The 14436-nt window shown below is 32.9% G+C and overlaps 1 protein-coding gene across 2 annotated transcripts; it reads left to right on the top strand.

Moving 5' to 3' along the window:
• Window positions 1-486: 486 nt before the first annotated feature.
• LOC123197819 (ubiquitin carboxyl-terminal hydrolase 5) lies at window positions 487-12916 on the top strand. 2 transcript variants are annotated; one of them, XM_044612236.1, is made up of 14 exons: window positions 487-785; window positions 1311-1565; window positions 3890-4034; window positions 4151-4210; window positions 4328-4423; window positions 5546-5576; window positions 5685-5962; window positions 7203-7343; window positions 7426-7596; window positions 8915-9172; window positions 9260-9408; window positions 9615-10187; window positions 12012-12285; window positions 12605-12916. In XM_044612236.1, the coding sequence occupies exons 1-14, from the start codon at window positions 646-648 to the stop codon at window positions 12776-12778; spliced, it is 2745 nt and encodes a 914-aa protein (XP_044468171.1). In that variant the 5' UTR covers window positions 487-645; the 3' UTR covers window positions 12779-12916. The 2 variants fall into 2 exon arrangements, with proteins under 2 accessions (XP_044468171.1, XP_044468170.1); XM_044612235.1 differs by having other exon boundaries at window positions 5546-5962.
• Window positions 12917-14436: the final 1520 nt, after the last annotated feature.

Genomic DNA, 14436 nt, shown 5'->3' with positions numbered 1-14436 from the left:
TTAAAAGGCCTTTTGCTTTTATTTGATTTCACCATGCTTGATCTACATAGTGACTGCAAATCACTAATAATTATTCTAAATATATTTTTAACACAAAATATTAACAAATTTCATGAAAATCATAAATAATTCAATTGAATGAACCGTCATTTGTAATCTATAAAACTTATGTAAAAATAATTAAATTTCAATATTATAAACAATAAAACATGATAAAGAATAATATACTAATATTTTTCTTATTTTATTATTGAAAATTGACCAAATTGCTAGAAATCTTCCAGAAATTTTGTGCTTGCCATTTTTTATAGTGTGGGCTGGTTTACCAAGTGTGTTATTAATTATGAAAAATGAAATTCAAACTTGTTTATATATGAAAAATTTATTTTTTATTTTGTTTGTAGTAAAATAAAATAAAAACCGTTTTTTGTTTGTAGTAAGGGTTTAGGCTTTAGCGAAACCGCGGCTTTTGTTTCCTCGGATTACCTTGACGTCATAATATTTTTTATTTTTCCAATATCTGTTTTCTTTCTTTTCCGCCTCACTCCGTTTGGCGTCCCAGAAAGTCTGGGGAAACAAAAGAAAAAATTAAAAATTGAAATCTAAAAGCTTTTACCATCAACCAGATCTGTCAAAGAGAGAGTGATGGTGGAGGTGACGATGTGCAGCAGCAGCGGCAGTGGAGAGCTGACGCCAGAGGAAGAGAGGGTTTTGATAAGAGACATTGCAAATTCAGCCGAAGCTTCCAGCAAAGAAGGCGATACCTTTTACCTCATCACCCAAAGGCTCTTCCTTCTCTCTCTATCGCTCCTGTTTTTTCATTTTTTTTTTTTAATTTTGTTATTTCAATTTTTTATGGTCAATTTCAGTGTTCGTTATGTGAGTAAAAATTTCGTAGTATTTAGTGAAAAAAGAAAAAAAAAAAAACTTATTCGTTCAAGTATTAGACGGCCTCAGTTTAACCTTGGCGCGTATAACTGTGGTCTGATATATGAAACATAGTTTGATGTTGACTTAAATTTCTAGATTTTCATGAGAATTTCTATTGTTAAGTAATTTCTAAACCCTAAAGCCTTGAACATAAGACTGTTTGGATGACTTCGCTGTTGTACTTGTCAAGTTGCCAGTGAACCAAAAAATTAAATTGACGATTAGAAACTAGATATTAGTTTTTAAGCTCAAACATATTAATTTTTCACTTAAATCATGGGACTTAGTGAGATGAGAGTGAGTTTGTTAGGTCAAGAATTTTAAATGGGTAGCATTTTGGAAATGCTTGGTTTAATTTGTTCCTTATTGGTTAACTACAGATGGTGGCAACATTGGATAGACTATGTAAATCAAGATCAGCCAAATAATGCAACCGATGTGTCGTCTTTGTTGGAACATTGCAATTCAGTTGGTTCAAGCATGTTGAAGAGGCCATCTGGTATAGATAATTCTGATTTAATAAATGATGCAGCTTCAGTGGACTCCAATTCGGGCAATGGCATTCATGACACTCTACTAGAAGGTCGAGATTATGTATTGCTTCCACAAGCAGTTTGGGATCAATTTCATTCGTGGTGAGTTATTATCTTATATGGAATGACATTAATTCTTGATGTGACAAAGCCCCTCAATTTCCTTCTTTTCTTGATCTATTTGGTTTTAAATACTCTTAAATATTTGTGCTAACTTTGCTGATGGATTAAATATCGATTTTTCTGATTGCATTTTTACTTTTTTGTCAATACATATCAGTACCAAGTTAGGCTGGATGTCACTTAAAATAGCTTGAGCATGTTTTTGATGTGCAGTTACTTTTATTTACATGTTAGTAATTGTAAAAGTAAATTCTTTTTGGAGGATTTGATTTACTTCGAAACATCGGTTGTTTGCACTTCATCATATACTTGCTCATGTATTGGACCAATTGATGATTTGGTAAGAGTATTATTCTCTCTCTCTCTTTATCTCTCTCTTTGTGAACTTGAACCTGTAATAAAATTTTCGATTGCTGTATGTTTGTGTTGCATAGGAGGCAATCATGGATATGCATATAAACCTTTATACTGTAATAATGTCTAAACTCTATGTTCACTCTCCTGTTCATGCATGGGATCAATTAGTGGGCTTATCCTAAGTATTCTAACACACACAAACACACATTTGAACTTCGTTGTGTTGCAATAACTGAACCGGGGAATTGGGACACTAGAATTTTTTGTCAAACAGCTTTGGCAACATGTGGAGTTCTCAATTACTGTAAAAACATGACTTGATAGGAAGTAGTAAAATAACAATAGTTGACTATAGCATATGTAGGTAAAATCTTAAGTTGAAATCACAGAATTAGAATGTCTTTTGCATTACATATGGATAAAAAAGTACATATTTGAAGAACAATACTGATGCAATTTTCCAGAGCTCTGTAGAACCCTCGGTTAAATTTTTTTTCATGTGTTTGAATTACATTTTGTTTCAATTTTAGTATAGTAGTTGATTTACTATCTTCTTCATGTTGGGTTGGAATTTTAATTTGTACAGGAATTTGAAATGAGTGGGAATCAAATGAATTATATTCAATTCTTTCAACTTTTGGTATTGCTTCCCTAAATAGATTGAAAGAAAGGATGTTAGTGTAGGGTTTTAGGGTGCCGTTAACGGCAGCGCAGCGGAATTAAAAATTTATAAAAATCATATAATCCTAAATCCTTGATCAGGATACCCGTTTTAAAATATATTTATCATGAACATTCAAAACAACCATAGAGTGTTTTAAGATTTATACCTGCGTTGGTGGCTTCTCCAAGTCTTCATGTGACAAAGAAACGAACGTGTCTAACCTCGTGAGGCAGCGCCCTCGTATCCATACGGAGCACAAACACGAGAGGTTGTCCAGAAAGAAGGCTACTACCGCTCCTGTGCTGGACAAATAACGTGTTCACTGGAAGAGAGAATTTCAAAAAACCCAAATGGCAACTCAGGTTTTCATCAATGTGTATGTGAATTATATTTGATAGATCTCTTACGTGAATAAAATACACACACACATATATATGTGCACATGAATTCGTGTCTTATTGGAATTTAATCCAAACACGTTACCTTCATTGTTTCATGCCTTGCACGGCTGGATAAACACTTGGATTTTACCTAACTGGTGTATTTTGTAAAAATTATTTGATAGTAGTGACTATCTTTTTATTCTTTGTCCCAATACAGCTGAAGTATGGTGTAAACTTTTTGAGAAGCAGGGATTTCTTGGAGAGTTTTTGGTCAGTTGTGGTATAGATCATTATTGGCTGAAATTTTATCATGCTTTTTGTAGAGGAGGAAAAAAGCCAACCTACTGTTGATGTGTTGTATTTTGGGTTTTGTGGCTGGAGAGGAATATAAGAATTTTTGAGGAAGCTATTTAAGATGAGGATAATTTTCTATAAGATAAAGTTCAATTTGTATGCTTGTTTATGCTCTTCAATTTTAAAAAACTTTTAATTTACTTCTTCCATCATTTATGGAGATGGAAATTCTGTTGTGGCTTTAGTTCATGCTCTTTTGTGTTTTCTATTTTGTTTGACTCTTTATGGTGGACTATTGGTTTCCCATTATTGTATATGTATTTATCAATATATTGAGTTCTATGTTTCTTTCATACTAAAAAATATATATAATAATAAAAAAAAAAAAAAAAAGAAGAAGTAAAAGAAATGATTGATTTGGTTTGATGAGTTTTATTTATTGCTTAATTTTCAGCCCTTTGTTTTCTTGTTATTTATTCTGTATATATCTCATAGTATTGTTAGAGGGAATTAATATAGATTAATAATTGTGAGGCAGTTCTATCATTCAATCATTGCTTGTATATAAGTACTGGGGAATCATTAGTTGTCTCTTTTTTATTTAGGTATGGAGGTGGTCCAACATTGGCAAGGAAAGCAATCAGTTCAGGTCTCTCTCAGACAGAGTTGACTGTAGAGGTTTATCCTCTGCGTCTTCAACTACTTTTGATGCCAAAAGGGGACCATTCTTCCATAAGAATCAGCAAGAAGGTATAGTTTGCAAGTAGGTTATGATATAGAACTTCCTCCAGCTTCAATTATCATTTTAAGTTGGAACTGAATATTTAAAGAATTTACTTATCTGAGGATTGAACCATTTTGACCAGGAAACAATTGGAGAACTCCATCGAAGAGCTTGCGATATTTTTGATCTTAATTCAGAACAAGTAAAAATTCATATATGCCAGTCATTTCTTTGAATTTCAGAGAGCTACTTTTATACACTTTTCCTTGAGAGTTCCTTTATGTCTGATATTTTAGTATTATAATTTTCTATTTAACAGGTTCGCATTTGGGATTATTATGGTCATCGGAAACATGCCTTGATGAATGACATGGAAAAAACACTTGATGATGCCAACATACAGATGGATCAAGATGTGGGTTTCCTTCAACAATGATTATACCTAATTTTATGATTAATATACCTGTTATGATGTTACAAAGCAACTAGTAAAGCATCTGTTGTCAAATGTTTTATTTGGCCTTTTTTTTTTTCTCTAGGTTCATTTTTTTTTGGTTTAATAAAATATGCATTTCTTTGCATCAATCTCATCACATCTTAAATCAAGATAAATTAAATGAATGAAATCTTGATTTTAAGGTGTAACATAGTCTATATAAAATTTTGGAGCTATAAACTTGTTTCAGAACCTTTGAAAACGACATTTACTAGATTCTTGCATGACTTATCCCTCATATATTCTGGGTTAAAATATTTGATGTGTTCCCAATTTTTAGGATACTATTGTTACAGACACATAGTAGGTTTATTATTCGTTTGATATGACAGCTGCATCTTACATTTTATTATATATTTTCCATGTTTTACATCAATTACTGGTATGATTGACACTGCCACAGGTATGGATCCTAACAAATGATATGTAATTCAGCTCCTCACAAGAATTTGGTATATTGTCAAATTATCTTGTGGGTGGCATAGTTATTATTGGTTTGACTCATGGATTTATAACCTCTAATTGAAGTATTGAAGAGTTTTTGATTTGGAAATGGTTGTCAAAAAGTTCAATAGCATCATAGAAGTGTCTATCTGGCAACCAGCAAATAAGACAGGGTTGCTTCATTGTAATTTAATCTTTTAACCCTTACAACTATGCCAATCCTTTTTTGTTTCTAGATTCAGAATTTTGTATGATGTATTTTACTTTTTTTATGTGTATGTAATTGGTATTAACATATCACCAATACCTAAAGTCATATTATTTTGTGTTATGGCTGATGTTAATGGTTGTCTTATTGATTAAAATATATTGATGTGAAGTCACTGTAATCTGAACAGAAAAAGGGATAAGAAAATGGAAAGATTGACTGTCAACAAATTCTGGAAGGTTTACACAATTTTATATATGTGATCTTGTCTTCTGGATTTAGCGAGTTTTTATAATTTGTGTTTTAGTTCTGATTTTGTGATTATTACCTGATGTTGTTTCATATTCTAACATAACTTTTTCTCCCTTTTCTGTAATCATTTAAAGCAGATTCTTGTGGAGGTCCTTAACAATGTTAATGGTACTGCATTGGTTGGTTGCATGAGTTCTATTCAGGAAAATGGAATTGCAGAGAAGAAAGCTACTTCTGTTCTTGTAGAGCCTTCTAAGTCAAGCTTGTCAATTGCAGGAGGTTGGCCTGCAAGCAAAGGTACTTCCAAAAGCCATGGTACAGAGATTCCACAAAGTACAAATCTGACTTCTGCTGGAGAGTTGGAAAATACATATGGTGTCAGTGGCATTAGCACAAGGGGTGCTTCTGCTGGTCTTACTGGGTTGCTGAACCTTGGGAATACTTGCTTTATGAATAGTGCAATACAGTGCCTTGTTCATACGCCAGAGTTTGCAAGATACTTTCGGGAAGATTATCGTCGAGAGATAAATTGGCAAAACCCGTTGGGCATGGTTGTAAGTATTAATTACCATGATATTGAAGCAATGAACCTTTATTATTATTATTTTTTGTACAGTTTCATAGCCCTCTGAAGTCTGTTTTGTAGCAAGTATTTGGTAGTTTAAAGACTATTTCTCAAACTTATTTTATATCTTGATTTTCATTTTATGCTTAACATTAAAGTTTCTTGCAGCAGTGCAACATTTAGCATTGCACAATGTTGTATGAGCAGACTTTCTTTTATTAGATTCATACATCTATGCTTCATGATTGATGTCATAGTGCTGCTTTCTACTGCATGTTTTTTCCGACTTTATTTTTGTGTTCGATTTGAATCATATCATTTTGGTGGTGGATTAATTCTTTGAATCTGCTGGCTGTGCTGTAATTCAATTGTGGTTGAAGAATGGCCAATGAAATCATATATTTCCCAGACAAATATCTTAGGTGTGAAGTTGGATACAAGGTAAGCATAAGGCTAAAAGCAGAAGAAAACATTTTACCTTTGGTTTGACGTGTCTGTTCAGGTTTTCTCTTTTTGTCTGTGGGGCACTAACTAGAGATCAAATCTAAAAATTAAACAATTTGGTGGTGGCAGCAAATTAGCAGGTCAGCGATACCTATTTCATGGTGCAGAGGTGAATTTATAAATGGGGTGACCAAACAAAAATAAAAGCAGAATAGTTTTATTCTATTTTAAGAATTGTGACTGGTAAAAGCTATTAGGTGCAGAAACTGAAATAGTATAAGTAGCTGTATCAAATACTCAAAACTCTACCATTCTCCCTCATGTTTAGACCTTGTAGGAGACTAGTACATGTAATCTAGAATCAGAAAAAGTGTTTACCCTGATAAAAACCACAAATTTAAAAAAAAAAAAAAAGATCTTGAACATAAGTGGCTGGATGGAATTGCTTAGCTACCATAAGTAGGCATACCTACCATAAACCTCTGTGGATACATTATGCAACAAACACCTTAGTCTCTGTGTTGTGCTTGAATTTCTGAACTGTTTTGTTGATTTTAGTTGATCACTTGGTATTATTTGCATTGTCCTAATAAATAATACCATAAATGGACTTTCAAAGGAAACCTCTAGATGCTAAGGTTATTTGATTATGATGGTTTGCTGATACCTGTAAAGCATTTGGTTGTTGAAATATGTTTTTGAAGCAATTTTGATGCATCCATTTTTAATGTTTCTTTAAATGAGTGTATTGTTTTCATGTTTAATTTGAAGTGGTCCTTATTTAGGGTGAACTAGCTGTAGCATTTGGTGAGTTACTTAGAAAGCTATGGGCGCCAGGACGGACACCAGTTGCTCCTCGGCCATTTAAAACAAAGCTGGCTCGTTTTGCTCCTCAATTTAGTGGATATAATCAGCATGATTCTCAGGTTTACTACTGAACAGAAAATTCTCACTGTTTCTTTGGGTTGAACACAGTTGCATTATCTAAATGGTTTACGTTTATTTCAGGAGCTTTTAGCATTTCTGCTGGACGGTCTTCATGAAGATCTAAATCGTGTCAAACACAAACCATATATAAAGTCCAGAGATGCAGATGGTCGACCAGATGAAGAAGTTGCTGATGAGTATTGGGCAAATCACATTGCACGCAATGATTCTATAATCGTTGATGTTTGCCAAGTGAGTATTGTATTAATCATGTGTTAATATTAAGAGGTTGGATATGGATGTTGGTATCTTTTTTTTTTTAACCAAAAGATTTCTAACATATTTAATAAGATTGAAAAGTTTATGCAGTGTTTTCTTTTTTGTTTCAGTGGTTATTGTGCTTGTGCATATGACAGCAATACTTGTCTGAGTTCTGAGATATGACTTTCTCTATATTTATTCACAATTGGGAGTCTGTAGTGAAATGATTAAGGGCATCTATTAGTATTATCAGATGATGTTGCTTATTTTGAACCTTTTTTATTATAATTTCCTGGGTTCTACAGTTTGATTTCATGAGCTGTTGTGACCTATGATAGATTTATAGATGTTGCTCAACAACATTAGGATGAAGTGTTGGATGGGACCACTTTGTGAATCCTAAACACATGCTGGTGCACATATAACGTTAAGCAAATGTGCTGAACCATGATAATGTTTTATTTGCTTGTAGAATGGAACTTTCCTATCTAACTTGCAAATTTATGCAAGTTTCATAACTGAATTTATGTATCCCCTTCAAAATATTTCTTAAGAAAACAAAATTTTATTCTCCTAGAATTGTCAGTATGAATGTTGGAAATGGGAGGATATAAGTGGCATGCAAGTCATAGTTCTTTGTGCACAATTGACTATTTTATTAAAAACATTGTCTAGAATATGTATTGCTCTAACCATTATTAATTATGTAGTATTTATTGATCCCCTAATTTTCAAAACCTTTGGAAGTTTTCAAGACTAGACCTTTTTTTTTTTCAACAAAAGATTATTTTTTTCATGGCTAATTTGCTCCTGAATCATACTTGTGTGGGTAGAGAGCTCATGAACATCACTCGTCTTTTGTGAAGCTTGAAGTGAGCACATGTCTGTAGCGGGATTATATTTAAGTATGCATCTCTGTTCTTCTGTAATTATTATATTTCCTTCTTATTAATTGTTCGTCAAGATGATTTTTTTTTTTTTTAAATTTGTTTCTTGGGTTTTCTATTAGTAACATTTTCTGAGCGATGAAATGGTAGACCCAGATCCTTTTTAGATAATCCTGTCATTGTTTTTATTCAAGCAAACTCTTTGATTTTCCAAATTGCTCGCTGTTTTGGCATAAAATACATTCCTAGTGTCTTATGGAAGAGTTCTTTTTATGATGTCTTAGTACAAAAATTGAATTGTTGCTGCTCTTTCGGTGATGTTTTTGTTTTATTATTATTATTCAGCTTTATTTTCCTTTCCTCCATCATTTGAAATTTCTCATTTCATTTGTGTTTATGTTTCTTTAATTTCTGTCTGACAGGGTCAATACAAGTCAACTTTGGTTTGTCCTGTATGTAATAAAGTTTCTGTCACATTTGATCCCTTCATGTACCTTTCCTTGCCACTCCAAGCTACTGTTACTCGTTCTATGACAATAACAGTTTTCACTTGTGACGGAAGTGCACTGCCATCTACTTTCCCGGTAACTGTCCCAAAGCAGGGACGTTGCAGGGATTTGATCCAAGTGCTGAGCAACGTTTGTTCTTTAAAGCAAAGTGAGGAACTTAAGATTGCAGAGGTTTGTAGTATTAAGCATTTTGTTACTTATTAATCGGTACATGCACAAATTTGTAATTTAGTTGAATTATTTCCATGCTGCCTATAGATACGACACCATTCAATACAAAGATTTTTAGAAGACCCTTTAATATCATTATCTACAATCAAAGATGATGACCGCCTTGCTGCCATAAAGGTTCCAAAGTCAGTGAAGAATGCAGTTTATCTCCAGTTGGTACACCACCGCCAAGAACAGTATGTTTAGCTTTCTAGAACTGTACATTACATTCATTAGAGGAATGTATACATTGTCGGTCAACATGACACATAATTTCTTGTTAGAAATTCTGTTTTTTTTTTTTTTTCCCTGAACTAGATGCGATTCAGAACTATTCTAAGAATTTTGCTCATGTTTTGGGACTCTTCTAATTTGATTTTTTATTTTCTTAATTGCTGCATAGGGATTTTGCTGGTGCTCAAGCCACTTCACGATGGAAACCATATGGAATGCCTCTTGTCTCATTAATATCACGTCATGATGTAATTACAAGAGGCAATGTACAGACATTAGCTCACACAATGCTTTCTCCTTTTCTGAAAAAAGAGAGTCTGAAGCATACTGAAATTTCTGATCCTAGTACCTCGATGGCTGTAGTGGATCCAACTAATGCCATTTGTTCCAGTGATGGATGTTCTGACTCTTCATCCAAAGTAGTAAATAAGGATGTTAGCACTAAAACATTGGCATTGCCAAAACTACCTCTTTATCTGGTTGATGACAGTAATGCACGCATAGATCTATCTGTGGGAGAGGAGAAAGCCGTTAGACTTCCCCCATCATCAACGTTGATAGTAGTACACATTGATTGGTCACAGAAGCTGTTGGAGAAATACAATATTAATTCCCTGGAGAACTTACCAGAAGTGTTCAAATCTGGCCCTGTAACCAAGAAGGCGCGTACAGAACCTCTTTCTTTGTATACCTGTCTGGAAGCTTTTCTAAGAGAAGAGCCTCTAGTGCCTGAAGATATGTGGTTAGTATATGCTTTCACTCACTATCTTTCCTTACATGATATCATCACATGAGTAGGATATGTGGAATTGTTGATAGATTTGTTTATGTATTATAGTTTTATCATTTCAAACTGAATTTATGGTATTGCAAACTATAGATCAGTGGTCATCTAGAATTAGGTGGTGTATTGCTTTAAAGTCAAGGGTTCCAGTCTTGCATTTGCATGATGAATTACCCTTTGCCACTTTCGTGTGGTTGATGTGGGAGAATTTTGTGATTTTTAACTTAAATTAACTTAAGCAGAAGAATCTTCTTTCTTGTTCAATCTTTTAAACTGGGAGGAGTTTTAGGCCATGTTTAAGACAGTAGCCATCTTATATTAGTTGGTTTACTGCCTTAAACTCTAGATTTCCAGTCTTGCATATGGAGAATGAATTACCCTTCGACCTGTGTGCTGGTGATTTTTTACTTGTTTTGAGTTAAGCATGTGAATCTTATTTCTTCTTCATTCATTTAAATGGGGAGGGGCTTTTGGGCCATTTTTATTATGGATCGTTGAACTTCTGGCTGGCTTTTTTGGGCTTTCATTTAAATATCAATAAAACTATGTGTACCCACTTTGGGTACACAAATGTGTACACATTTATATGTGTCATCATGTGATTGGATGATTTTGAATTAAGAATAAAACAATAACCAATCATATGATGACACATATGAGTGTGTATACATTTGTGTACCCAAAGTGGGTACACATAGTATTGCTCTTTAAATATTTGTCAGGCTATTTGGTACACACTTTAGCTTTATCTTGTTTTCTTAAGCTAGCCCTTTTTTAGTGGACTGCTTATTCACTTTGGATAACTCTTTTTTATGGTACACCTTTCATGTGTAGTTATAAAAATAAAGATGAATAATAAATCAAGAAAACCTTAAGAAGACGGTCTTATAATCTATTTTTTATTATTAACATTACTTTATTTAGTTTGTTAAACAATAAAAAATGTCTGTAATCTTATATTATTAAGGGTGATATTACAAGTAATATAGGAAGTAATGTGATTATCATTTTCATTTTAGGTATTAAAAAATTACCAAAACGATTTAAATTTTGTTACAAATTTATACTTATTTATCAATTTTTAGAACAAAAATATTCTCATTTTAAGTTAAAATAACAAGTGACATATGGAATGTTTTAGAAAATATAAATTGACAATAAGATAACAACTTCAAAAAAATAATTTAATTAATTAATTTCATAATTTGACAACTTGAAAAAAAAAAAACCTAAAATATCTTTAAGATGGAAAATATTTTAGAAAATATATAAAACAAATATTTAACATAAGATATATTAGTTTAACCAATGGATGTAAAGATTTTTTTTGCTCAATGTCGTGTTTTTGGCGTTAGAGATATTGCAAGTGAGAGTAAGAGATTTATAGAGTTGAGGTTAAGGATGGGGTTTTGCTAAAAGTTTAAGGATGGAGGTAAAATTGTATTAAGTCTGTAGGTTATATTGGTATAGGGTTAGAGTTGATTATTTTTATAGGCCCTTTAAGAAGCCATTATTTTAATTAATATCCCAAATATATTTCTGTTTTCATTGTAAAAAATTTGTTCCATTTGATTTCTCGGAGATTGTCAACTCGCATTGTTGGCCATTTTTTGAATCACTTATTACGGTAATGTGCTGTAATCTTCAACCCATTGGATTTCATAATTTCCCAGCGACTTTCTGACCTTCTTTAAGAGATCCTGTATTGTCCAATTGCTTTTAAAAGGAAATTATATTTGCATTCAAGCAATAACAACAGTTATTATTGTATATCTGATGAAGGTACTGTCCACAATGTAAAGAACGAAGACAAGCAAGTAAAAAACTTGATCTATGGAGGCTCCCAGAGGTTTTAGTCATTCATCTAAAGAGATTCTCATACAGCAGGTCAATGAAGCATAAACTGGAAACATTTGTCAATTTTCCGATTCATGACTTTGACTTGACAAATTATGTAGCCAACAAAAACAACTCAAAACGTCAACTCTACGAACTTTATGCCTTAACCAACCATTATGGTGGCATGGGCAGTGGGCACTACACTGCACATATCAAGGTAATTTTAAAGCTTTTTATCTTCTTAAACAAGAAAAAGCTTTTTAGCTTTCCTCAACCGGTATATGGTCTCATTTAGTGGGATTTTTGGAATTCATCGTTCCACTGTTGAGATGTGCTTAAAACACCTGGTTACATATTGAGCCTACTTTTACTGATCATTGTCCCTGAGGTCTTTTTAATTATTGCTGTATCTTGAAATTTATAGCAGATGCAGTCTTGGGGTGATGATCTGTTGCTAATTATGACTTCATTTTCTATCGAAATATCCCATTTAGTTCAAATCTCACCCCGTATTTACATTATTCTATAACATGCAGCTCCTGGATGAGAACAGGTGGTACAACTTTGATGACAGCCACATATCACCCATCAATGAAGAAGATGTAAAGTCTGCTGCTGCATATGTCCTCTTCTACAGGAGGGTGAAGTCTGATGCCTCAAATAGCAAGGTTCAGCAATCTGGTGCAGGTCATGATAATGTTTCCTCTTAGCTAATCTTGGAAAGACAAGTGTATTATCCCACCAAAAGTAACAATAACCAGGGGTGTGTGTAGTTGTGTGTATGCAAACTAAACATTGTATTATTTGCATGAAATTTATGAAAAAAATATATCATGAGCCTTGACATAGGATAGCTTTAGTTGAAACACTTAGATTAAGGGACATTATAACTTCTTCTCAAATACCAGGATGATGTTTCCTTTTGGTAATGATGATCAGTTTTGGCATTGAGAGTGCATTTGGAAAAGGAAGTCGTGGCTAATATTTGGATGATAATTGATGGGGAATCATTTGGATGTTTAGGCGATGAACTAAATTTAATGGGTTTGAAATTTAAGGGTTTTAAGGGATGCTCTAGGTTACTGGGTTCTCAAGAACAAGAGGGTTTAAATTCATCCACGGAAACTGCGTTGCTCTAGTTGCTGGACTCACCCGTCTAGCAAGAGTAGCGTATGAGAGGGAAAGTTTGTGAGGGATTTGTGTGAACTGGGCTATGCTTAAGGCATTATCTTCTTATATGAGTTGTACTATCATTAGTGTGCAGACTTCTCGTGAACTGTGGAAGGTTCAAATTGAGGGCCTACTTTTATTGTTCTATTTGATTGGAGTATAAGCTGAACATAATGGGCCTCGCAATTTGCTAATACGCAAGATTAAATTTTGTTGATGTGGCCAAGCTAATTGGTGTTGTAGCAATCAAAGAGTAGATCTTTAAGGCTCAGGGATGCTACGCTATATGCTAATCTTTTTGGTTAAAAACTATACATTCGTCAGGTTGTGATTTTAAGTAGATAAGAGGGAAAAAAAAATTATTGAAACTGAACAATAATGGGTGATATTATGTTTTAATATATAATTGAATATGTAGATGATGTGTGATTATGTAATTAAATATTATTTTATTCAAAATTTAATATCATTATACATTATTTGTGTATTCAATTATGTGTAGATATAATTTTATTAGAGTATAAAATATTATTTTACTTAAATTGATTTAAGAATAAAATTGGGAAAATGGGCCCTCAGGACTTGCTCAGTCAGACAGTTGGGCCTTTAGGCTCAGGCATTGAGCCTGGGCCGGTTTATTTTTTTGTAATGAAATGACTGGGTTAGGACCAGACTGGAAGCCTGGATGGGCACCGGCGGGCTGGTCCGACAGGCTCATTTCGTTTCTTTTTTTTTTTTTTTTTTTGTAATAATTATTTTAGCTTTTTAAAAAGTATATTTCTAATCTTATCCTCCTAAAGTATGCTAGAAAATTTTTTCTTAAACCCTTTTAGCATAAAATTTTGAAACTTACTCTTCAAATACTTTATTTTATACAAATAAACTATTACAAACTAATAATCATCGGCTTCTTCAATTTCCTCCAAAATTGTGTTGTTAAAGAAACGAAATAGTTTGTGATCATCATGTTGGTATTTTAGTCTTCTATGTACATGTATCTAATACTTCAGTCATCTTATCAGATAAAGAGTAATTTTGATATTTAACAATTTATACATTTATAGATAAAAGTTAACTTAGAAGTAAAACTAGAAATTGACATAGATAAAATGTCATGTGTCATTTAGGTTATGATAGCAAATCAACTTTTATTTGTTTCCATCATTGAAAAACATTCATTTGTTGTTGCTCATTTTTT

This window comes from Mangifera indica, chromosome 15 (assembly GCF_011075055.1).
Source record: "Mangifera indica cultivar Alphonso chromosome 15, CATAS_Mindica_2.1, whole genome shotgun sequence".
NCBI lineage: Eukaryota > Viridiplantae > Streptophyta > Magnoliopsida > Sapindales > Anacardiaceae > Mangifera > Mangifera indica.
The sequence above is the reverse complement of the archived record's forward strand: the minus strand, read 5'-3'. Positions and strand labels throughout refer to the sequence as shown.